Source organism: Dreissena polymorpha, chromosome 3 (genome assembly GCF_020536995.1).
Source record: "Dreissena polymorpha isolate Duluth1 chromosome 3, UMN_Dpol_1.0, whole genome shotgun sequence".
NCBI lineage: Eukaryota > Metazoa > Mollusca > Bivalvia > Myida > Dreissenidae > Dreissena > Dreissena polymorpha.
Genome location: NC_068357.1, coordinates 141,243,348 through 141,270,540, shown reverse-complemented (window position 1 = coordinate 141,270,540; position 27,193 = coordinate 141,243,348). Strand labels below are relative to the sequence as shown.

General features: G+C 32.3%; 1 protein-coding gene across 1 annotated transcript in view; it reads left to right on the top strand.

The window, feature by feature from the left end:
* Positions 1-8,992: 8,992 nt before the first annotated feature.
* Positions 8,993-27,193, top strand: part of LOC127871707 (protein jagged-1b-like) — a 69,989-nt gene continuing 51,788 nt past the window's right edge. Inside the window, 1 exon segment of the mRNA XM_052414845.1 lies at positions 8,993-9,562. Within this exon segment, the coding sequence (XP_052270805.1) occupies positions 9,209-9,562 (354 nt within the window). The 5' untranslated portion in view covers positions 8,993-9,208.

Below are 27,193 nucleotides of genomic sequence, written 5' to 3'. Positions count from 1 at the left end.
TAAACATTGGTCCTTTTAAGTTGCCGTGGGTTTAACAGAAGTTTATTAACGGTACCATTATTAAATAACTTAATATTGTATTAGGCATTCTCCGCTCATATGTATGTACTGTTTAAAAAGACAAAATGAAACGTTGGCATTAAAATCGCTATACTCGCGTTAACGATTAGTCATTGTAAAACTTCAGCTTCGTAGCAAATATTATAGTTTCTAATACTAAGACTACACATCGGTAAAGCGACATAAATCAGTGATCAAACACATCAATTTATTTTGTTTTAAATACCAATGCATTTTACGAGATATGCTGACGATGCTGCACAGACGATAAGTTTTCGAATTGTACCCTAGTTGCTTATACTCTTCATGCTGCTTTGTTCTTTGTATTACTGTTCTGCAATAACTTCTTTACTCGAAAGCCATTAAATGTGATATGCCGTTTTGTCAGTGGTATTATTATTTTAAAATGAATGACGGTGAATTGAAATGCATTGTGGAGTATGAAACACCGTATAAAATATTTACACGCCACACTCAACCACGTGATTTTTTATCATTTAAAATAATAACGTAAGCAGTAAATGCATATACACTGAAGCCGTATGTTTACCAAACGAACACCAGAAACCCTAATAACAATATGTTTTACTTCAAACATATACAAGAGTCCAACTTCCAGTCAAAGCAAATACATTACACAAACGTAAAAATAAGTTAAAAACAAACTGTCATTAAGACCGGTGATCATAGCTACATTGAAACGATCAGTGCAAAACATTTGCGGCAAGGTACAATGCGATTTTATGTAGCACTCTGAATTACGCATTTGACTAAAATAAATCACAGAACAAGTTATAAAATGTCCGATAACATAGCTTGAATATATATGTACACTATTTTTAGTTTGTCTATTCGAAAGAAGAAGTCTATTTTAATCAAAATTGGTCACGTTTAGAGTTTTCTTTTTCATATACTGTGTTTGCCTAAAACAAAAAGATTTGGATAAAAGTTAATAGATAAAGCACTACCCATGTCGTTCATATGGCGCGAATTTTGTAAAAATCAATATGAAAATTGTTTGTGTTCATAATGAAAATTGAATCGAACTTTTTACACATCTTTAGTAATTATAATCAAATAAACTGCTGCACAGAATGTTAGGGAACGTTGGAAAAAGCTACTTGTTGGATTTCTCGTTATTCTGTTGTAAATTCAATAATACTAAGTAACTTATACATTTAAAGCCAAAGTTTTATGTTGCACCTTCAATTTATATTGACACTGCACTCATGTTATTTGAAAAAAAGTAAAATTGAAACATTTTATACATTTAAAATATTTTATCTCTTAATGTATGTGTATACTCTGTTATTTATTTACATATTATTAATGTTTTTTTCCCTCAATATTGACGTTGACTCATATATGTGAATTGATTTGGTAAAGCATTCTTTAATTTATGAAATATTGCATATCCCAAAACATTTATGTTGTATAATACTTGTTTTAAAAGAGTGTGTGTTAATTTTAAAAAGAACTAAGAATTGATCATCAATATTTGATGAGTTGTTGTGTTTCACATAAATCACAATAAAAAGCTGTAACATGGGAATATATTCAATTGTGTGAAACAAAATCCATAATTAAAATGAATTGTCCTTTCGTGCTGAAAATCATAATTAAATAATTATGAATTATACATTTTAGTGAATGAACTGGCAAACAAATGCAGAGGCTTTACAATTGTGATGTTTTCTTTTATTTTTTTGCAGTTTTTCATTAAAAATTATGAATTATATTTTCTCTTATGATTTTGTTCCAGTCCCATCAAACTACTGGCCCTTTGTAATTATCAAAATAGACAACAGTTACAGATCAATTATTTCAAAATTACATTCAACCTAAGCTTTAATTTTGGGTTCCATTTGATTTTATTCCATGAATATTTCGAAAAATATGCTAACAACAAATTTCATTCTCAAATTATTTTTAAACAATGCAGCCAATCTCACTCTATACTACCCATTAGTATTAAGTCATCAGTCTAATTTCATGAGCCGTATGTCAAATGTGTTATTCTAAAAGCGTCATCTGTTTTAATGAGTTCATTAAACTGAGTAAAAACTATGAAAGCCACGTAAATACTCAAAATCAAGGAATATGTCTTTAAATATTTCGTGAAATAAGGTTGACCCATAAAAAGTCAGTTTTTATTATAGCAATGGCCAAATTTCAACGCTAGATGTGGTTTGGTAAAATAGATTTAACGAGATACAAATGCTCGTTTTTATTTGTTCTGTCTCAATATATTCCTTGTGAAATTCCCGCGACTACATCCGATCATTTTACAGGCAAACTCAAGATTGGCTTCGGGCTGCGTCGGAAGGACGACGTAGTTCTCATGAGAAAGTTTTCAGTTATTTCACGTTTTATAAAATGCCTCATAGTTCGGCTCCCTATGAAGGCATGGGCATGCGAGGCCTGAACATACATTCATCATATTGAAGTGTCATAATGGGTGAATTACTGTTATGGAGTTTGTTGAAAAATAGAAAATATTGTTTTATGTGCTTGTCTTGGAAGAGCCGTCCTTGAAAATCCTGTTTATTTAATCAGCCTGGTTATTCGTTGCAGCAGTTCCCTAGAGATGTTAGTCTTGTGAAAATATTGCATCTCAATTGTTTAATTATTTAACATAAAAGCTAATTCAATATTTCATTGTGGATACCATTTAAGAACTGATATATGAAAAATGAATTATTGAATCTTCTATACATCTAAAGGCATGGTACTGAGCTCTTATCTCGGGGATATGCATATTGCGCCATCATTAGCTCTTGACAGATTAGCTATAAAAAAAACTTATATCGCTATCTCGCCCCACATGTTGCGATACTTTTCTTTGGTTTTGATAGCGGTTTCAGTAATCTTTCACGACCATTAAAACCACATCATAGGCGATATAAATGGTTACAAATGTGTGCATCATTTACCGAGATATAACCATATCGTTTAAACATTGTGAACAATATGTGTTAATTATGAAACAACATTATACGGAGAGACAAGATTAACAGCTATTTTTATGTAACGCAAATTACAAATTTCATATGCAATGCAACAGTAAAATGAATGTATGTCTGAAGCTGGAGTCACCGTCTCAGAGAAGAGATGTCTGCGCATTTGTATATTAAGCAAAATATGGTATAGATAGGTGAACACAATGAAGCGAAAATCCCAATCGCTCATATAGGAAAGAAATGCTTCGCTTTCTAGATGTCACTCTCAATGCTGCAGTTCATATTGTATCGATATGTGTGAATACTTTATTGACATAAGATAATGTGTGCTTTGCGGAATGGTACTGACTGAAGTAATTGCAGCCCAATTGTTTCATTACTTCTTGTACACAACGTCTAAATACATTATATATACATGTACATAGCATATTAAACGTTATATGCAAATATTATGAATGAATCCATTTAGTTTTAATATCTCCTTAATATGACAATTTAATATACACTTTACACAGGCGTTTACAAAAAAGACCAAATATGTTTACGTTTTTAACAACTATTGAATGAAACCAGATTTTTTTCTAGCATTTTCTGATTGAAACATTAAAATATAGAGCCGACAATATATGTTTTACAATTGTATTGCATGTTTGTACTTGAACATGTTCTTTGTTTGATATTCTGACGCATGCGTGATTATTTGCTTTTGCATACTGCGTGTATATATTTAACGATAGGTTTAAGTATTTGTAATTAATACATACATTTAATTCTTTATTCTGTTTAGTGCTGTTCTGTATAATCTTTAACATACTGTACTGTTAACGCAATGTTTGAACATTAACCAAGTTATATCTTTACTTAAGTCTATATATTGCTCGATGTCTTCCGAAACACGTATTTACCAGCAGATATGTTCATACAAAGTATCTAATATGTACAGATATTTATGTAATTATTGAAACCCATGTTACAAGTTGGCTTGTTACTGCATTATTTCCTATCTTATTCTTCAGAATACATTTTCCTCACGGCACGTAATACAGTCTACGTGCGCACTGTGGAAACACCTACCTGTTGTTACGTGGCTTCAGACGAGTGTAATGTGGAAAGTTCACGCGTGTATTTCTTATTCCTATAACGAACGCAGTATAGATATAACCAACTTTAATTCTTATTCTTCTTAAATATGTATGAAATTGTGACTACATAATAACGTTTAAACTCTTGTAAAATAAATGGCAAATGTAAGTTCTGTTGTTACTAGATGAATGATTGCAGTTTATTATGATATTAGAATAATATAAGACAATATTATAAATATACGAAGCGTTCTCTAAACCTGTAAATGTTCTAATTGCAGGGATAATCAAAGTACTCAAAGTACTGGTGGGGCGATTTTTCGCAAATTTTGTGGTCGTTTAAACACTATACACCGTGATGCCAACCAATCACCTTCTTGAAGCAAACAAATGGAAGTAAGGAAGGATGACAGGCTGTCAACATTATATGATTTAGCTATTGGGGTTAAATGTAAATGCTGCTTTTTAAAACAAGGCATTGTCGTATTTGCCAATTAATAGCTAAACTGCGAACATATAATCCACTTACCCAGTTCCAAACTTGACATAGATTTGATACAGGCAGGCATTGCAGTAATTTTTTATAGTACAGTAAGGTCTTTGAGGATCGTTCTTGCCTAAGTGCACGGGCCTCCGTGTGTGTCAAAGTATAAAGTAAATCAATGCAGTATCAAGTAAGATACGGCAAATAGGAGTTTTTGAGCAATTGGATACTAAAGGTAAATGTCAACCAGGGGTCAAGGCAAAAAAAGTCGACAGAAAGGCATTGTCCATAGGGGTGTTCTGTCCATTAATTAAGTGAATCCATTCAATAATGGGGAAAAAAAGTATCACCCGACTCGCACCCCGGACCCCGAGTTTATCAGTCTCGTGCTCTACCGACTGAGCTAGCCGGGCGGACATGTTCGTCTCCGCAATATGTATTATTAAAAAATAAAACAATTTCCGATAGCTTTGACATCTTCTGATTGGTCAATTATTGCAACGGAATATACCAATGTACTGCATCACAGCGTTTTGTGGCGCATAAATACTAATACCATGCGACCGGAGCTATTTTGTTCGCGAATGCAGAATCTGGATGCTAAGTGGTTAAATGCAGTAACGGACTTTTTTCTTCGGTATACGTACATTGTGTTACCTATGGGGCGAATTGTAGAAGGCAATCGCCCCAAAAACTACGGTACTAAATACAAATTAGCATCAACATCGTATGCAGACATTTTCGGTTAAATAATGCCGATTTGAAGACAAAACGTTCATTTACAAGCTTTTTAAGAACAAAAACACTGACACTTTAAAATTGTCTTAACAAACTAACAATCTTCAACAAAGCTGTATATCTTGATGTAACATGATAAATAGTTGTAAAATATTATTAAATTATAGTAATATAGGGAAACTATCAGATATGCTGTTTTCAAGGGTATTTCGGCACCCATGTATTGAATTCAAAACCCTGATTAAGAGATTATTTTAATCCAATTAAATTGTACATACATTTAAAGTAATCACAATTTACATCGCCAATTGATGTATACTGAAAATGCGTTCAACAGGTTGGTTTGTAATTGGTTTAATAAAATGCGTCTGTAAGCCTTGAACCCTTTGTTCCCATGAAGTGCATTTGTGCCTCTCGTATTGCAATCCCCGTCGGATGGCAATTCCGAAACACATTGTGACGGGAGAATTATTATCTGATTTGAGACCAATGTACTCTAGATAAAAGCTAATATCTTGGGAAACCATCTGATGTTAACTGTGAGCCGGGACGAATAAACATTTCATCACAATGATTAATCGGTAATTACAGAGTAAACACCCTTAATTATGTTTACATATTGCTCTTTCGAATGAAAACTTTATACAGTATGTTAAATGGCTTGTTGCAAAATGAAATTTTATGTGACGCTGTTTATGCATGTATTTCGAATAAATTCAATGGCTTGGTTTAATTGCGCAAACAAATAATCGAATGATTAATCCAGTATTATTAATCTAAATAAAAGGTTTACAAGTTGTGGCTCAGTGGATTACACTGCAGCATCTTGTGGTACCCCCTCAGAGAAGTGAAAAGAGGGTTGATCGTTAATAGGTGTTACTGTTGTCTTTGTCATGTTATTGGTTTTTGTCCTTTGATTGGCGGGTTGGTTGATCATTTAACATGACATATCAATCAAACTCCTAAGTCATTTTTAATGGCCAATTTTGACAGTATCCTAAATAATGCTAAATTGTATTTATTATGATTTAAAGAGTTAATGCCTGTGTAACTTCAGTACTTTGTTGCAAACAAGCCTTCTTCTGCATTGTTTTACAGATTTTGATGACTTCATCTACATTGTTTTCAATACAGCGGACTTAAATACTATGTATATTTATAAAACGAAATGTCTCATGTAAGAATCATCTACCATAAAGGTTATACTATGTTAGGGTATTAATCGCATGAGGTGATTTCGTCTAATAGTCAAACATGAGTCGCAAGATGACAATCACAAAATCTCCGAAAAGAGCTATTCAATCGTGTACTAGGTATTATGAATTTCACGAAATACTTTATCTGATGTCTTTGTCCTGCTAGTTAACAATATCTAATGCTTGCATTAATAGATATTCGTGTTTATAATACATGCCATTAAAAACAATGAAGCCTTTTGGAACTATGCGATTCAAACTGTGCTAAGTGTATTGTTGAGATTCCGATAGGAATACTGTTAACTGCATTAAAGATACGATATATTTTTATTTATTGTTAAATCTTAATAATGAAAAAGACCCAAATACAAAAACTATCAGATATTTCCCCAGAAGCATAATCTAGCGAAAAATTCTTGTGCGCTAGTCGTTAATGTATAAACAAACGAAAAATTCCTGTACACTTCAAGACAATGCATGGCACATAACATAGTATGTGATCATGTAAGATGCTAATGAGCACATTTAAAATTAGATATTTAGACAAAGTAGCAGGTTCAGGTTTAACGCTTTAATAATATACAAACATTTCTCAGACGATTTTAGCACAGCCGGACCGCGGTGCCTGGACTTCAAAATAAATTTCGCGGCGCTTGATTTTCCGATTATGTCGCGGCGACGATTTACAATTTCACAAGTACTTGAAGGCTCAGATCCTAACACACAATCGCTAATCAGCTGTGTGTATACAAGGTGCTTTGATAGGACGCGAGAACAATTTACTGATAGTTGATGGTGGGTCAATTGTGATGCTGGTCCCCTAATCATGGTCGATAATGATCGATTATTACCGGTACACGTGGTGTGAGAGCAATAAACGGTATGCGCAGTTTGTTATACTTATTTTAATTGCATACGACTATTTCAGCGGTGTTTCAAAAATAAACAGTAACTGTTGTTTGTTGCGACAGTGCTTAATTGAAGTTATAATTAAAATAAATTAGAGTAAAAAGCCTTATGGGATTGCTTCCGCCAACGTTTAATGTTTTCAGGCTATTTTCTCAAAGGCGACTTAAATATGACCAACATTTAATGCATCGACATCCAATAGTTTATATGATATTAACGAAATACGCTATATACACGCAACAAAGTGCGTGTATATAGGGACATGGGGCATGGCAGAATAATAAGATCTAAAAAACGACCAGTCCCAGTGACTGGCAAATCTGCAATTACTTATATCTCGGTCAGTACTACTAATGAATCGTCGCTGTTAGCAAGTTCAACAAGTCAAAGTCAAAGATTTCAGGACGTTGCTTGGGATCCTGAGAACTCTGACCCACCAACCAAGCGATTCAAGCAGCATGCCAGTAGTTCGAAGCAGTATTTATGTACTTACCTAAACGCATTTTTTAAGTCTGTAGTGAAAGACACACAAAATGAAATCGCAAGTAAATAATGCATTGAATTGTTCGCAAAATCAGTTTATCGGTCAGATATTGTGTTGTAATAAAGATTGACCACTACAGATAAAAACATTTCAATTTGAAAGCATATAATAATGTAACTTTATAAACATATAATATACTATAAAATAAATCAATTGTTTGATAATTCTTCCGCCGTTTGTAGAAATGATGTGTTCTTTGCGCATTCGTCACATGCGCAGACCAGTGCGTTCAGTAGTCGGCACTGCTCCGTGGGTACTTGATTAGGCTGGCATGAATACAATTACAAACGAAAGATGCTTTTTTTCTTCAATATACTTTTGTATTTTAATCAGAGCGATTTAAATGATCTTATTTATAGTAATTTTAAAAATAGTGTGTATTACATACTGCATGACGGTCTTTAGTAGAATGAAAAGGGTAAAAACAGAAAATCGTGCTCGTCTTAGTTCTGCTGTATTCAATGCTCTGGTGATAGTCAATTAAGCCTGGGACTTCGGAAGAAGGTGGATGCCTGAAGCCAGGAGAAGCCTCGGAGAACAATTTTTTGAAGTTAAGATTGTATATCATTCAATCATTTTTTTTGTGTTCTAATGCCTAGTGTTATTTCGCTTGTGTTTGTTTTAAATTATAATATATAACATAAATTAAATATATTAAGGAAAAAAATAAATAAGAAAAGAAATTGAAGTGTTTTAATAGCTCCCAAGAAGTGTATATTTTGATAAAGAACATTTATGAAAGAAATCGACGTGAAAAAGGGGGGATGTCTTGACACGGTGTCTGACCCAATGCTTGGGGATATGTCTGATAAATAATTGTTATGTTAATACGATACTATATTACTGATCACCAAATCTATCTGCAATGCCATGTGAGGACTCAGACGAAATGTCCCTTTTGTTGATATATGATAATGGAATGTTAGACGCCAGCCAATGCATTCGTAGCAGCAGAAATAAAGCATGATCACTCCATACCGATACGCGGTAAAGCCGTAACGATTTAATCGAGTGCGCCTATCACATGCTCAGAAATGTCTGCGACGAACCTGCCGATCGGTCCAATCTTCTATTGCGCGGACTAATGTTACTTAAAGCTATATCTTCTCTTACCGTTATAGCGTTTTCAATAGATCAATGTACTTTGGCGGTTAATCTAATACAATTATTCAGGAAACGATATAGATTGTTAAACTTTGGCTACAAAGCCCTATATAAAAGTGTACAGTATCACGATGAAGATATTTTCATGGACTTTGTTTATTTTGTGCTTTGTATTGAAGTCATGCACATGTTCCGGATACTTCGAGATTAATGTTGTTGGAATAGAAAACATTCGCGGCGAAGTTTCTGATGGCACATGTTGTGCGTCACGTGACCATTCTAGAATTGACGGAACATGTGTTAACGCATGTAAAACTTTCTTTAAGGTGTGTTTGAAGGAATATCAGTCACCCGTGCGATTTACCGGCAGTTGTACGTTTGGTCATTACATTACAGAAATACTTGGTAACAGTACATTCCGCTTTGATGGCACCAGTGAGAATTATGGTTCATCTATCAAATTACCATTCCAATTTTCATGGACGGTGAGTGTTGCAATAATTCTAAGTTTGATTCGTTTTACTTATCTACAGTCTTACTTTGCTAGGTTTTACAATAATTATCATTCACCATTTTTTCTTTAAAATCGAAAAAATACTTGTGTTATTTAATTACTCAAACTTTTTTTATGCGATTAAGATCTTATTCAATGTTACATGACACATTGTGACTGATTGGCTATCACAAAAACACGGTTGTTTACTCATATATAAGTCTGGTATACATGTCCGTCAAATGTATCTTGATTTGAACAAAATCATATAAAAATGACATGATCTCATTTAGGAATAAACAAATCAAACTTTACATTCAAACTGTGTATGTTTAATGTGAACTTGTGTTTGTTTCTTGACATCAAATAGGCGTCCATGGCTAATGTTCGAAAAATATACGCTGTTAAACACTTAATGCCACTGTTGTGTCATTCAAAACACATTACTCTATACCTTTTGTGTTTTTGATTTAATACCATTCAGGATTGTAAAACAATATTAATATTTAAACGAAATTACAAACGATGGTGTGATATTTTGAAAAGAAAATGAAAATGAATACAACATGCAAGAACTGAGTTGTGTTTATAGTTAATATTTTATTTGAAATAGGAACTTGTTTAAAACGCAGATACTATAATATTTAAATGCATTATTCTGTTAACAATATTTACTGGTATATTAGCGTGCAAAAGCAGTCTATGTTAAAATAAACATTTTGTAGATGTGAGTTTAAAAATAAGATGCAACATTCTTAGTTGAAGTTATATGTTACATTATGCATTTTTATGAACTTCTAACAGAAAACATGCATTTTTAGTTGATGCGTATGATAATCGTTTTGAATTAATGCTTGATAATGTCGTGTTAAATCGGTGTTTAAGCCCAGTACTTAGACATTAAACAAACGCGTACATCTAATAATGAAATCAATGAAATCATAAGCACGTGTTTGTGAATGCAACAGTGTGTCCATGATACATTTTAATTTGCGTTCAAATTGTTCAAATACAGCGAAGGCTCTAAACGCGTATTTTAAATGCGTATCAATCTTTAAACAAAATTTATACTTGCCGATTCGTCCTGTTACTCAAATTGCCAATCTTCATACACACTACATAATATAAGACGAACCTTACACACGGATGCATGTTTTTCATAAGAAGCATCCAGTTATAAAGACTTTCTGTATTCACATATTTTGGAATAAAAGACCGTTGCGGTAATCAGTCTCTAATTCAAAGTCATGGATTGTATTAAATGAAAGGTTTTATAAATTATCAAGTAATTATATTTTTTGTTGGCATCTGTTTTTCGAGCAACATGTATTTTGTACTGTTTTATAAGCGTTTCGCTTCTTTATTTCATAAAATGCTCCTGTTATACATAGTTATATCGGTTATATATTCAACGACAATATTAATACTTCAGGCATTTTTGCACGATAGGCGATATTTGTAAAGAATATTTTTAAAATAAATAGCTATCTTTAATTCGGTATTAAGAAGGTAGAATGTTTTGTGCAAAAATCGTTGCAAATTTTGAAGTTCACATTAATAAATATCAAAAGAAGTGTGTACTTTCACAACATGAATCCAATAATGTTGATAAATATTTTAATACCTCTGGACACATTATTTGGAATGAATAGAAACATTTATTTGCACAGACGGACAATGACATTGTTGCGTTATGAAGTACACAACTACATGAAGTGCGTTACTGAATATTTTAAGTCATTTAGATAGTTTATTCCATTTTATCAGCCCCTCTGATAACAAATACATACAAGCAAATTCAAATACTAGTAGTTTAATGTAAATATGTTTTCGGGATTGGCATCTGTTTCCAAATGATTGCAATTAAGTTAATTTAACACACATTGAGGTTAACTCAATACAGTATGGTATTTATTAAAGGGGCCTTTTCACAGATTTTGGCATGTTTTGATGTTTGTCATTGAATGCGTTCTATTGATAAATGTAAACATTGGCTCTAAAAACCTCCAGTAAAAAATAAAGAATAAAATTTAAAAAAAGTAACCCTCAACAGGGCTCGAACCACTGACCCCTGGAGTCCTGGAGTAAACAGTCTACCACTTAAACCCCTCGACCATCCTCGTATAAGAAATCCTCGTAGTTTCACAAAATATAACGACAACAACAGAACTCTCCAAATTATTAAATCGTTTCGCGTTGCAACGCTTTATAATTTTCGGGTTTTTAAATCGTCAAAAGATGCATATAATGGCTGTATAAGAGCATGGTAAATGTTCAGTATTACTGTTTCCTCACAGATATCAAAACTAAATCGAAAATTTACGAATCTGAGACAACTTTTTAAAATGTTGTCAATTTACCAAAACGTGAAAAGGTCCCTTTAAACTTGAAATTGACTAAATGTTAATTGCTGTTCCGGATATTGATTATTGTTTTTCTATTCATTGTAACGGGTACGCTGTTTATATGAATATCATGCCATATATTACTAAATCCATTCGATTATGAAAATAAATAAGGTAGTGAAGCGGGCATTAAAACAGCGCAAATGATCAAATGTCAATGTTTGATATTAGAGCTATTGTTGCTTTTGAGATCAAATCGATTGATAAACATGTAAATGCAAATAACTATATAATGTATCGTTTAGATAGTTAAAATCTCGATTTGTATAAATTATAATAAAATATTTACCATAAGTGATTGCTTTTTTTGTCTGTTGGAACGATCTTAAACGCTAATTGGTAAAAAAAAAAACAATTGAAAAAACAACAACAATAAACACGTTTTATTCAATGCTCGATATTAGCAAGAATGTTTTAAATTTAGCGCAAATTAATCTTGAAATGGTAAAAAGCATTAAATAATCGAACATTTACTATTCCACGCCGGTAATGCGGACACTTTGATAACGGATGACACTTTGATAACAGAGAACAAAAAAAAGCCACGCGCGAAAGGTCGGTTCTTAAGCTTTTTTGCTTTTATGTTCTTTTTTGGGGGTTCTCAGAAACGGAAATTTTTTGATAGAATAATGGTATAGAAATTGAAAGTAATTCGGTTGATTATATGATAAAAAACGATACAATTCCATCGAAAATCCGCACGAATTGGATTATCAGTAAATATTTCAACCATATACAAATTCATAGAAATAAACCATAAACGTGATGACTTTTTGAATTGAAAGATCAATGTTTTTATTGATGTTTCAATATATTAAATTTTAAGTTCACTGACGCATTTTAGGAAATTCAAATTTTTAAACAGTCGGATGCCACATTTTCATGGACTCTTCTTTAGCCGGGCATGTCAGTGACAATTACACTTCTGTTCCCGATTACCCGACACTGTTTAACAGATAAAACACACTGTTTTTAAGGAACCAGAATGTCAAACTGCGTTGTTAAATAATGTTATTGTAAGCTGGAAATATTTAACTATTTCTTTTCTGACGTTAATAACAAACGATCACCGATGATTTGTTTCTTTTTATCTTATCCCTTTGGCGTATGAGCATGCTTTTGTTTTTCATGGTATATTCAATTAAGACATGACATCTTGGGGAATAAAATCTAACCAGATTGCCGTTAAGTTTCAATTCATTTTTATTATAACGATTGTTGAAATTAAAGCTTTCATACATTCACCTCGATTTCTACTTTATTGGTACTACACCTGTACTCTCGTCGGTCTACAACAGAGTTCCAAATTTGTTTTAAGTCTACGTTATCCGACCTGTCCGTTATCGGGAAATCAAGTGTCTAAACCACCATGCATACCACCTATTAAAACATGTTCTATGTTCGTTCATTTTCATTGAATATTGTCCAGAGGCGTATTCAGAATTTGTTCAGATGGGGGGGGGGGGGCTCAACTGGGGAGGGTGCGGGAGGGGTGTCCCCTCCTGTTGACAATTTTGTTTTTGAAATGGCACCTTGAAATGATGCAATTTCCTGCTATCTAATCAGCCCTTTGCATGATAAAAATGCAGTAAAACAAACAAGTACTTGAGTTCAGACATGAAGTGTGACAGACACACAGAGAGACACACACACAGGGGAAATCAAATGTCTCTCAAACCACTAAAGACAATTTGGTGGGTGGCATAATTTTATTACCAGAAATTGTTTAACAGTGTTTGGTGGGTGGACCTCCTATTTAACCTTGTTGGATATCCTACTAGGTCACCCTGATGGATGGGTGGATATTAATCAAACTTGGTTGTAATCATATTATGTATACCTTGTTGAGTCTTGTGGTTCAAAAACTGTCAAATAAGGTAAGTCATTGATAAACCTTTTAACAAAATAAAAAAACAAACATTTTAAGCAACATCTTTATTTCAAGTTCTATCAAATGTAATGTCATTTTGTAACAAAAACAATAGAAAAAAATCCATGCACATGTATGTTCTTACAACTATTTAACTTATGTTATGATATTTGTACTTTCTCAAAAATAATAATTGAGATAATTCATATATCTCTTAGTATTATCAATGGTTACAATCTACAACTCAGACACGGTGTCAGGAAGATCCATCCGCCTAGGATGCTTCCGAGCAAACTCACGTACAACATTGCACATGTTAATGACCATGTCCCTATGAATAGATAAAGTAATCGAAGATAATTAATGACTCCAAAGTTTTCAATAAATTTTGTTTTCATAAATTAAAAAGTACAATTAAAACACAATCCAATGTTATGAAAGTACCTGATAGCAGCAACAGACTCATTTTCAGTTGGTTCATTGGTTTTTTGTTTATTGTTCCAAATGGATTCAAGTGTTGCCTGTTGGCGTTTCATTTTTAAAATGATTTTGTTTCATACTAGCAAAGTTATTCTTCATATTTGAGTCCCTTTTAATTTCTATAACTATGGATGAATATCAAGGTAGTTAGCCCAATTTGTAAAAAAAACAACATTAATTGTCATTCATTACGTGTGCTGTTGAATTTCACTGGCAACAACTTGTTTCTCAAAAGGATTATCACTCTCAAGAGCTTATACCAGTAACATTCATCAAAGAAAGTTATCGAAAAATTAATGATGATTGTCCATTGCATTCGTCTAATCTCTTATATTTCTACAAATTGAAATATTGTCTTTCAAAAGTCCCATCCTTCAGCCAATCAAATAGCGGCGTTTATCACATACAATCAATGAAGCGTGTAGTTTAGCTGGCGAAGGTTAGATCGTCTGTACACATGCCTGGGGGCTAAATCACACAAATCGACAGCTGTCTATGGCATAATTAGGGGCATATGACAAGAAATGCACAAGTGGATATGTTTGAAACTTTAAGGGGCTCATATTTTTTAAATCGTATCTAGCCAGCCAGCTGGGGGGGGGGCTTTAGCCCCCTAGCCCCCACCTAAATACGCCTCTGTCACAATTTCAGCATTTGAAGAACAGTAATGCATACTATACGTTCTGTAAGATACAATCATTTGGTATTAATACTTACAAAATAAAAGTACAAGATAAAATTCGGATATCAGAATGTCCAATGTGTTGAGAGATTTCGTTATCAGACGTGTCCTTTATCGGGAATCAACGTGTTTTCAACATCATGCATACCACATTAAAAAATGCTCTATCTTCGTTTATATTTCTTGAGTTATATCAATTTCAGTATTAGAAGCACAGTAATTACTCTACATGCTGGAATAGCGGACACTATAATCCAATATTTCGAAGTATGTTAATTTTAATGAAACGTGTATTGATTATTCAGTTTATAATGTTTTTTGATAGAATTTTTGTCAATGTTTGAAAATATCTACTTTTCTTCCTTGAAATGCTTTCTTCCCAATACAAAAGAATATACCATTTATCAACTCCACCGTGTACAGTAAATCAAAAACTTATATTAAAGCTATAATTTCCTTCAAATCTGAAATATCGAAGTGTCATCCGTTTTCGAAGTATCCGAATTACCAGCGTGTATTCTGTTCATCATATGCTGATAAACAAACACACGAGTAAAACGTCGAGCTATCCCAATGAAGACATGAATAATAGAACCTAAATCATATTATAGAAAGTCAATTTATAATTCGTAATTTAATACAATGCAGCGATGTCAACACTACATCGTTTACATTAAAACGCAACTAGTTTGTATATCTAGTGACAAAGTTGTACTAAATATATTGATTAATTGCATTTTAGATGAGAAACAAATGGTTTTAAATTACTAACACAAGATCGGTTTCACGAGGAAACAAAACTAGTATGAGCTTTAATTCATTACAATACGTGCAATTCAATAACATAACGTGTCTAAATTTACATTAGTTCGGTACATGTTGTATATTGCAATTTTGTAAAGTCGAAGATGATGATAATTCAAAATAAAATATAATAAATCTTACATCAAGCTTAATAGTATCCGTTCAAAGGGAAAAATAGTATGAGCTGTAATTCATTACAATGCGTTAAATCCAAAAACATAACATGTCTAAATTCGCATTGGTTCGGTACAAGTTTTATATTGCACATTTTATTAATTTTTTTGAAGATAATGAAAATTCAAAATAAAATAGAATATATCTTACGGCAAGCTTAACAGTATATTTGTATTCCGTTCGTGTATTTAGTTTTCGTTAAGTTTTATTCAAGTGCATTCATTTAACAGTGCGGCAATAACCAGTTGGTTCTATTATAACATGGTAGCAATGTATTACAATAATTGAAACGTGAATCCTCTTATTTGAATCCACATAGTTTGATGCATTGAATCATGGAACTTTAAGAACAATACATGCGATGAACAACACATTAAGGGCAATTTAAAGCTACTTATTTAAAACCGGCTGCTTAGAAAAACGATGTAATTGAGAACATTGCTCGTGTCCATATTCGTCCGGCGCATCCGAAAACTGTTAAGAACTAATTGATCAATGATTGTCTATGACAATCGTCATGTTTGGATAAGATCAATATGTATGGTTTTCATCCTTATCATTACAAATCACTTTAAATCCAAACTTGTTTGATTCGAAACTGTGAACAAAAGACCCTTCTTGAAAATGAATAAAGGTGCAAAACAATATTACAGTTAAAAGCTTAATGATTAAAAAGACACTGACTTTAAGAGTATTTTAGAATTCATATCATGGATATGTATTCGGAGAATGTTATCAGATCTAACGAATTTAAACAAATATTTATGCAATAGGTTGTTGCATCGTACTACGTATTTATCACATGCCATACCCTTTTTCCCATGAAATATAACCATTACGAATATTTTTATCTTACACATTCGTAATATACTTTTGAAGCGTTTTCATTGGCTTAGTTTTCGTTCGATTGACCAAACGCATTTTGTTATTTTGCTGAAATTACGTTGCAACGTCAAACGACGTCACGAAATGTAAACAACATTCGGGATTTTTCATTATGTTTGCGTAAATATTTATTTATTTTGCTCATTTAAAAGCATGGGATAAAAAGATCTGACACTCGTTGTCATTTCATACCATATTTTGTTTAACTCGTCCAGGAAATTCGTTAGTAAGCTCGCCAAAGGCTCGCTTACTAACAAAATTCAACTCGTTTAATAGAAAATGGTATGATATGACAACTCGTGCCAGATCCTATATATCCTTATAATGTTTAAGTGATTATTTTATAAATGCATTGGGTTTATATTTTATATCCAAGACGAAAGTGAAGCATTTGCTGTGTAATTAAAATGATTAATAAACTTTGTCAATTTCGAAATTCTGTAAGTTTAAACATTTTTATCTATAAAATTCCATCTATCAGAAGCTCATATCTCTCTGAAGTTGTTTCAATTGTTCAAGTATTTTATCATCTTCTCTTTACAGCTGTTTTTATTTATATTTTGAAGTAAAAACAGAAGTTTGGTCAAGACGACATATATCTACACTGAAAATGTATTTTAATTGATAGACATAACGATTTACGTCAGGTGAAGGTTGTATGTGTTGAATCCTGTCTTGTTATTGATAACTGTTCTTATTGTACACATTTGAGTTCAATATTCTTTATAGTCATGTGATTATGTGAAACAACAAACGGCTTTTACGATTGTCTCTAACACTATTACTGCATTTTCATAGCGTTTTAAGGAAGTTTGCACTTAAATTACAATTTCATCAGATTTTGATTGCATTTATATAATTTATTGGCAATGAAAATATGGAAAGTGTAATTTGGTTTCGTTTAGGTCAAACGAAATGTGAATTTATTTCAGTTGAAGTTAAATTGCACTACTGCAATAGCTTACATAAGTAAGTAAGCACCCTTTTGATTGTCAACTTGCTATTGCTTCTTTTTGTTCAATGTTAATATTCTTCGTTATGAAATAGTCTGTATGTTTTATTATGGGGGATGATGGTTCCCCAAAAACGCTCTAGTTTTGTAATACGAGTTAATTGCATGAAATTATGTACGCTCCCCATAGACGCCTTAGCGAGTTCATTTAGAAGAACTAGAAGTTCTTATTCTTATGTAATTGACGATTAATTCCACCAGACGCACATATATATTATATAACCAAAGTTGAAACAAGAATTATAATAGAATCAAGATTTTTTTTCAGACTGTTATCAGACTGGAATAGTGTATTTAAGTTGAATAACTAAAGATAAAATTTGCTCAAACTTGTTTATTGAAATAATCGTTTAAAGCAAACAAACGACAAAACGGTTCAATAAATTATTACAATAACACAGAGTTGTCGACGAAAGACAGAAAACCCTTATGCTATGCGTCTTTTGGGATGTGTTCTAAATGAATCAATAATTGTTTGTTATGTTAATTTTTTATTGCAACTCCTTTACTCATAAGGTACCCTGATAACGGAATAACACACTTACTTTTACTATTCGCATTACATTTTATATCATACAAATCAGCACATTTACTTCAATTATCATAGTCATATTGTTGTTATAATGACTGTTTGAAATAGGTTTATAAATCCGTTGGATATATGTCGTACTCTTGTATTTATTTGGAAAAAAAACACAACAACAACCCTTTTATTGCAGACACTATTTTAAAACGTCATGTTGATAAAAAGTAATTCCCAATTACCTGATAATATTTTAAAAGCAACCATTCTTGTAAGATATAAAACTAAACACATATCCATCATCATAATAATTGGTTTGGAGTTGAAAAGGGTGTTTTCTGAAACTGGGCAGTTTAATCCTTATTGAGGTAAATATCCGGAACGGTAGCTAAGTTGAAATGACAACATTTAGACAGAGTATCTCTTATTTTATGTTTTTCTCTGTATTGGTGACCAGCAATCATTTTGAATTTAGGATCTAAATCTCCTACGACTCGTTAGTTGTTAAAAAATATGGTTCGCAGCTGAATAGTTGGTTTTAACCAAGACAATTTATATGAAAGTTATTCAATTTGTTATTGTATTCAACTGCAGATAACAGTTGCAATTGCACGGCGATTATCATTGTTCATATCTTAGTCTACCTTTGTGATGGACAGTTATTTTATAATTGTTCAGTTTTTAAACAAACATGTTTATATTTTCTTTATAATTAAAAACCCATGCAAAAGACAAACAATCTTACAATACAATAGGTCTGATAACTTTTAAAATTTACAGGACCTCAACAGACCTTACAAGACCTTATCCTTCTTTCACCAAACAATAGAAAACATATATTTTTAGTTTATTTGTACCATTGTGACGCTTTAAATGTTAAACAATTATAATTGCAATAAGGTGCAATATTTGACTGATTTAAGAATCGCAATAGGAGTTTGTTACGTCATCAGCAAAGATAGCAAGCTCGACTGGTTGGTTTAATCCCTTTGATTTAAAAGTTATATGACCTAAGCAAAAAGTAACATAAACAAGTCAATATTTTGTTACGAATTGCCCGTTTTATTTCTTTTTTAATCAAAGAAAAGTTTAACATATTGTTTTTGAGATCGGGCACTAGGACCGACATTTTTTATAATAATACCGTACCGTACCGCTTATTTTATCGAAAATGTCCGATCTCCGACATCCTTCGCATGGGCTGATAACAACTTTGCACTGCTCTCTGGTAGAACACCCCGAAGATACCATTATAATAGAAACTTGAAGAATTTTAATAAACATTTTAAAAAAGGAGCTTTAATCGTTTTTATAACACTTCTCATCATAGGTTACACTTGACAGATAACGCCTGAGTGCTAGCATATCCCTGCAGCACGATTATCTCTATCGCACCTCGCATGTTGCCAGGTCTGGTTGATACATACAGCGTATTTGATAGTTCTATCAGTAATCACGTAAAATAACTAAAACAACAATACGTCTTCTTTGTCCCTTAAGAACACACTCTCTTCATTTTCCTTACTGGAGGGCGAACTTATGGTATGTGGTAAAACTAGTTCAACTACTGTTGTTGTTTTTTTGCTAATTATATTAATACAATGAAGGGGTTCCTCTATAATAGCTTATTTCTGCATTGGTTAAAAACTATTTTATTGATAACATAACAACAAAATATGTCACCCGAGCACGTGGAATCTCAAATAAAAAACATATTGTCTCACAATTCTCGTCATGATGACAGATGTGGATCTGGTAAAATGCATTAGCTTGACATGCACATTGTCATTCGAAATCACACTTCAGACGTGTTGAATCGTTACAGACATTTTTAAGCGGACAAGAATACAAATATTTAATTGTTCCGGAAATTTTAAGTGGAAGTTGTTGAAAAAAATGTTAAATTGTTCTGGACATTTTCGAAGTGCAAGCGGAGATGGACCATTTTTAAATGTTATGTCAATAAATACAAGCTTTTGTTTAGCAATACCTGACATACTATTTACGTAAGATCGCACATTATATTTGCTTTAAATGTTATTATTAAATCAGATTTAGGCAGTAATACACTAATTGCAATTAATAATAAGCTGAACAATAATGCAGCACTGACACTTCTGCTTATATTGAAGTTACGTGCTCTCTATAGTGATACATATGATTGTTTAAAATTTAAAAAGTGCATTCTTAACCAAATGAATTTTACATTACATTCCTTCATAATGTACTTGCTCCAGTTAACCTCTTTAATTTTATGATGATTTATTATTTTATTTTCGAAGAGTTTTTCTCAAACAAATGAAGAATGTTTCAGATATGCGAAAGCAAGTACGTGGTCAGTCCATTTCAACAAAATATATCGTGTTATACAAGATTTCATCCATGATTTATTTCAAAGTTTTGAATGAGAATTTAATATTTTGCTACTCAATTTCACTGAAGCGTTAAAGTAAAACAGCAATATAGCATAAACACAAACTTCAGAAACTGGAGAGAAAGCGTTGTTCTTCTCTACACATTTTCTAACGGAACACCTTCCAAGATTAAAAACTGAATGAAACTGGGATCATCGCCTTGGAACGGTCAATACAACGGATTTGAGTAAAGAATTAAAATGGTATGATAGGACTAGACAAACCTAACACTAGCCCAGTATTTAATCACAACCTAACAAACAATATTAAAATCTCCGTCTGTTTAAAGGTCAATAACATATATTCAATAAAAACAAAACAAGCAAAACAAGAGAGATCGGAAAAAAGAAACACATTTTCATATTTTAAATTAATTTATTGCATCTCTTGAATACAATGAATGTCTTATCCTAGATATGTTACGATCGTTTCGACCTCGAATAAGATCGTATAAAACAAACTAATTAAAATATTTGAAATAAAATGGAACTCTTGAACACGAAGCGTTTTTTATCATGCCACCGCACTGATATCTGTCTGATGTAACGTTGCCTAACATATTTGTTATATCATGGTAAACAGGAAGTTCTTATATTAGTCGATGATAGGGGGTAAGTCGGAATCAACTATAAAGTAATCAGTTTTAGTAAAATCGAATCAGATTCAACATAACAAACAATTTGATGCCAAGATGTAAAATATTTTTAACACAAAAGGCAACACAAACAGCAAAAAACATTTTTTGTTATATTACCCGCGCGTGTTCATGACGTCATTGATAACACGTTAACACAAAAGTAATATTCTAGCGTGTTTTTTTATTATTTCTTTCAAATTGGGGACGTAGAAGTATGATAAACAGGTTACTGCCTGATCGTTTTGTAATAACTCAGGCTCGGCACAAATAAAAGAACGCCTTGCCTGATATATAACAAAAAGATCAAGCAGTAACCTGTTTTTCTCTATATATCCTTGCCTTGTACAGGTAGTTTTGAAAGCATAAACAGTGCTTTACAAATGCATAGAAATAACCTAAACGCGTCACCACCCTTAAATCTCCCATGCATCGTAAAAAAGGTGTGTGGTATGAAATATATAATTGATGCAATATCGACCACATGTCAATTAGTTATCAACCAGAAGTGTAGAATAACATGTATATTTCAAGAAAAAAACAGGGTATATTACATTTATTACTATTTGTTATAAATAGAGATATACATTATGATGCCAGAGAAAGAACATGTGTACACAACCAGTAAAAACAGAAAACATAGGGTTACAATAAAGGGATTTTCTTTTGTGCAAAGCTTAGTAAAATAAAATAATTTCAATAAAATCAACCCTTTCTCCAAGAGCGGATAGCTGCCTTTGGTTGCTTATCACTACTTGAACATGTTATACTTGCAGGTGTGGATAATAAACTAACGATTGGTAAATATGACACACGTTACGGAGTGGGATTTATTTGTGACTTAATTGTTAGATCAAAATGAAAGGTCGTTCAATATTGGTATTAAAACTAAATGGTGGTTTACAACATGAACCATATCATAGCTGTATCAATGATCTTTCTCTCAATACAACCGGTTTCTAAGCGGCTAACTTATTAAACATTTTCGAAACAACGTTTTACAAGCATTATTTTCATTTCAGTGACTATTTGTTAAAACAAAATTAAAATGTGGTTACTGAAACTTATCGTTAATTAATAATTCAACAAGAATGTGTTTTATTTCAAAATAAAAATCCCTATTAACACTTTGGAATTAGTGTACTTATCTTCCCTATAATTGTAATTTTATTTGAACAAGGAGTGCGTATCAATAGTGCGCTGTTCAATGACGATTGAAACTATGCAAATAATTATTATTTTCTTCAATGTCTGAGAATGCAACACGTGTTCAAACACGGTCTCTTATAAGTGAGAGCATTTTGCAAAGATCAATTGACAAACGAACGACTTGTTTTTGTAGACCCATGCACTGTCGTAAATGCTTACCCCAAAATGTAACTATATATATATATATTGTGTTTGTAGATTATGACCTTTCGTTTGGTTGTTTTGTTTGAGTGACTACATTTAAGAAACCTTCATTCATAAGCAATCTACGAAAAAATTATACTGTTTAACAGAATGCAAAAGTTAAACTAGTTCAAAGTTAATCGTCTATTAAATTAAATTTTTTAATGCACAGTGTATGTAGTTAGACCACAGCTTAAGTACCGACTTGGTTGAACCAAAAGCGCAAGCATCAAGTATGACAGTAGCTAAACAGAGGTCAAGCCTATTAAAAAATCGGTTGACAGCACATGTAGTAAGGTAGAAGCTGAACTGTCGAAAATGAACAGCTGAAGCAAAACCAGACATGATATCAATACCTCAGGCGAATCACTCTGGGAACTTGATGGTCAAAGGAACTGGATTGTACCTGAGGTGTTGACACTTATTGTCTATTAGAAACTAGAACAACGTTCCGCTCAGTCTTATGGCCAAAGATTTTTTCAATACACTTTGGCAATGTTGTGACTGTCATTTAGTTCGTTTGCATCAACGATCTTAAAAGATTTTAGTTATGTTTTACCAACAAAATAACGCGGAGTTGCCAGTCGCCAATGATACTTAGATTATATAATGCATGTGGGAAGTATTGATGACGAATCAATAACAATTTATATCGATCATGCTGTATTGGAACCTCCGAACTAACTCCATAACTTAACTAACATATTAATTGTAACGATACGAATTTTTCAGCTTATTGTTGAAAACGATGTGTCACATAGTGCATAAGAAAGATTTGTTTTGCATCCATTTCAATATCGTGTCTACCTTAATGAATAAACACAGACAAACTCGATGGGGAGAATGCACTAAGTTATTGCCGATTGCGTGTTTCACTAATTAGTCATGTCTTGGGTAAGCACATGCAGCCTATTTATTATTGCATAATTTCATGTAAATGACATACTAACTTCCATATACGTCCGTTGCATACGTTATATAACGTCGTTACATTTGGACACGTGATGTTGCACACGTGTCCGTCAGACATTGCACACGTCACTATTGAGTGTTTCAATGTACAAAAACATATTCACGTCAGAGGGGAAGTCGGTATGCGTTAAACAACCGCGTAGGTCACACTTACTTGTTGTCGCGGGGCCGTTAAGCTGCCGCATATATCTTTTTGTTCAGAATATTTTACGAACATTGGAAAACGCTGTGTTAGAGTTAAATAAACAAAAATAAATTGAATCTATTGGTACGTTTGTCTTTGTTAAATAATCGAGTAATCGACGGGATTTTAATCAGCCGCTAAGTAAAAACCATAACTGTTAAATTGATCATTTATTAATTCGCTGTGTTTACGCAATAACAACTGATTAAGGGGAAAATAATCACCTCCTTACGAAACTTATATTTGATACAATTTTTTAAACAAATTGTTATGTTTAAATGTCCGCATTTATCGCAATCTACCATAAAACTGTACATAACAGTCTGCATGCACGGCGCAGTTTGCACATTCTGTCTCTGGTATGTACAGGTGTGCTATAACCAATTTACTGAACAGATCAATGGTTTGTTTACGCATTTCATTGAAGCATGCCTCTCTCACATAAACCATATGCAAGGAGAAAACTGCATCTGTTGAACGGCTTAGTTGTTTTTATACTATATAATTTGTTAATCATGTTAAATTTCAACTGTATTTATACCATAGGAGAATGTAGAATATAATTGCATAAAGTAGAAATTAGTTTTGTTCGAGATAAACTTAACAAACTATTTATTATTAAAATAGTTTTTCAATTAACGTTTTTTGTTTTAGGAAATTGTGCAAATTAATCAATTTAGACACGAAAATTTGTCAAGAACTATACCGCGGTTTTGAACTAATACATATAGACGGAGCATACTTAAAAATACATTTCCACTGTATTGGTGACCAATCAATCAAATTGCACGAAAAATTCATGGCTTCAATTGCTTCATTGTATTCAATTTTCCTGACCCTTCTTGGAAGAAGCAGACACAAATTGATTTGGTAAAATAAGGCTCGCATCTGAGCAAAATAGCTTTTAAATAATACCAATCTCTGTGTTGAGTCATTTTTGTGTATTTGATTTGAATACTGCATTATTATAATTGGTGACCATACCTAAAAAAACACATATATATTAATAAATTGCATGTTGTAACATTTTTTTTAAATGTTGCCCAGCTTCAAAACACTTTGTATAATTCTCGTGCTCTGCCTTTTGGTAGTGTATAACATGACATTATTACAGAGTTTTGTAGGAAGTCATTAAACTTCGTTTTAAATAACGAGCATAATGTTTTCTAAGTACATTATTGCATCATAATTTTCACTTTACAGATTACGTCTAAGAGTGAGCCTACCACTGAAGCACGGTTATCGCTTCCACACATCACATGTTGCCAGCTCTGGATAATGCATTTTATCGCGTATTTGATAGCTTTATCAGTCATCTCGTCTAATTATTAAAAAAGACGTCTTAAAAGTCCCTGAGGTTCACTGGTGGTATCTTCAAACCTCTCGTTAACGATCTTCTTGTTTCGATGAAATATTTAATAAGATACAAAACACTTATCCTTTCGAAAATGTTAGAAAAACATACGTTACCTTTGTTATTCTGAGTGGGCGAACTAAAGGTATGCGAGTACAGTTATTTTAATAATATATCATGAAAATGTTACGGTAGTGAAAGAAATAGATTTCCCAATTACAACGCAAAATTTAAGTGTATGTTGTATTGGAAATAAAATTTCAAACTCTTTGGTCAGTGGCGCGTTATATATTTTGCATACTTTATATGTTACAGTTAATGCACATTATAAATGTTTTCATCTTTAATAGCGAATTTTTATCTATCTGAATAAAGGTTTCCACTACAAAGTTATTAAAGCGCGCAACATTAAAATTGATTACACAATGTAACTTTGACACTCGTACACGTGGAAGAATTGTTCAACCCATCTTTTCTAACGATATTCGTAATGCTGAATGACAGATGTTGGATTTTTTTTAAATGTATTAGCATGACACGCTCACTGTGTACGGAAAGCACGTTTGACATATTTTTAAAATTGTTACCAGACGAAGAAGAAGCGATACGAAAAATATTATTGCTCAAACTGTCTGTGTCATAAAACACTTAAAATTTACCTCGAGTAAACATATTATTTGCAAGACACTTCAGACATGAATGTTTACGCAGACAAAACTATACTAGTTCAGATAAATAACTGTTAAAGAAAATGCAGAAGAAAATACCGAGGGAATTTAAGAAAAATTAACATATTGAATAATTGCACTTAAAAAATTCGATCAGGCATTTTCGTGTTTTTGCAATAACTCGGCAAGTTACAGTATTTTATCGAATCTTCAAATACTAAACAGTTTAATAAAATATCCCTGATGGTATCAAATTTAAATTATATTTAATTTAAATACAACCTCGTGGTACAAGCCTTTTAACAGACATTGGAATATGTTTTGTTAAAATCTTGAAATTATGTGTGTTTTTTAAACAACATAAGCCAATCTGATTAAATCATCACTAAATAGGTCCGGAATTAACATTGTTTCTATGCGTTCTATGAAAGTTTCAGATTATTTAATTCAATATTTATTGAAATCCGGAAAGTATAAAAAGAATATGACCAATAAAAAAATATGGATAAATGTGAGTATGAACAACACAAATTCATTTTTGTATCGATAACGTAAACTGGGTCTCTGGGATACAAACTGATTTGCATATACGGAAAATAACAGTTTATAGTAGTTTCCGATTAAGCATATTTCAACATCTGTTACTTCGTTTACGTTAGGTTTCATTTAGTCAGAAGGAAACGCAATCCGGAACAACACCCCATGTAAACTCAGTCTTTTGATAATTATGTGCCTTCATATAGAGTCAACAATGCAATACGTTAAAATAAATTAATAAACATGAAATGTAACCGTAAGAATTTAGGACATTCATCATCCGTGGCGATCGATTTGTGCGTATTTAAGTTCCCAATTAACGATTGGTTAAAACCTTCATTAAGTAAATATTTATTTGATAAAAAATATGCAAATAAGAATCAACGTAATTTCAGTTTGTTTCTGTTTTTAAAACTAGGCTGATTTGCAACACTTTTTTTTCTGATGGTATGATTAAAATCGAGCTAATATTGATTTGTACTGATTTTATTCGTTGCTTTATCCAACAAGTGTGTATTTTTGTATAATATAAATGGTCTTTTGTGCTATGTGATTATTGGTTCGCCTCACTTCGTAGCATTTATTTATGTGTGGAAAATTGCCATTGTGTGTTTACTTTATTTTGATGAAATA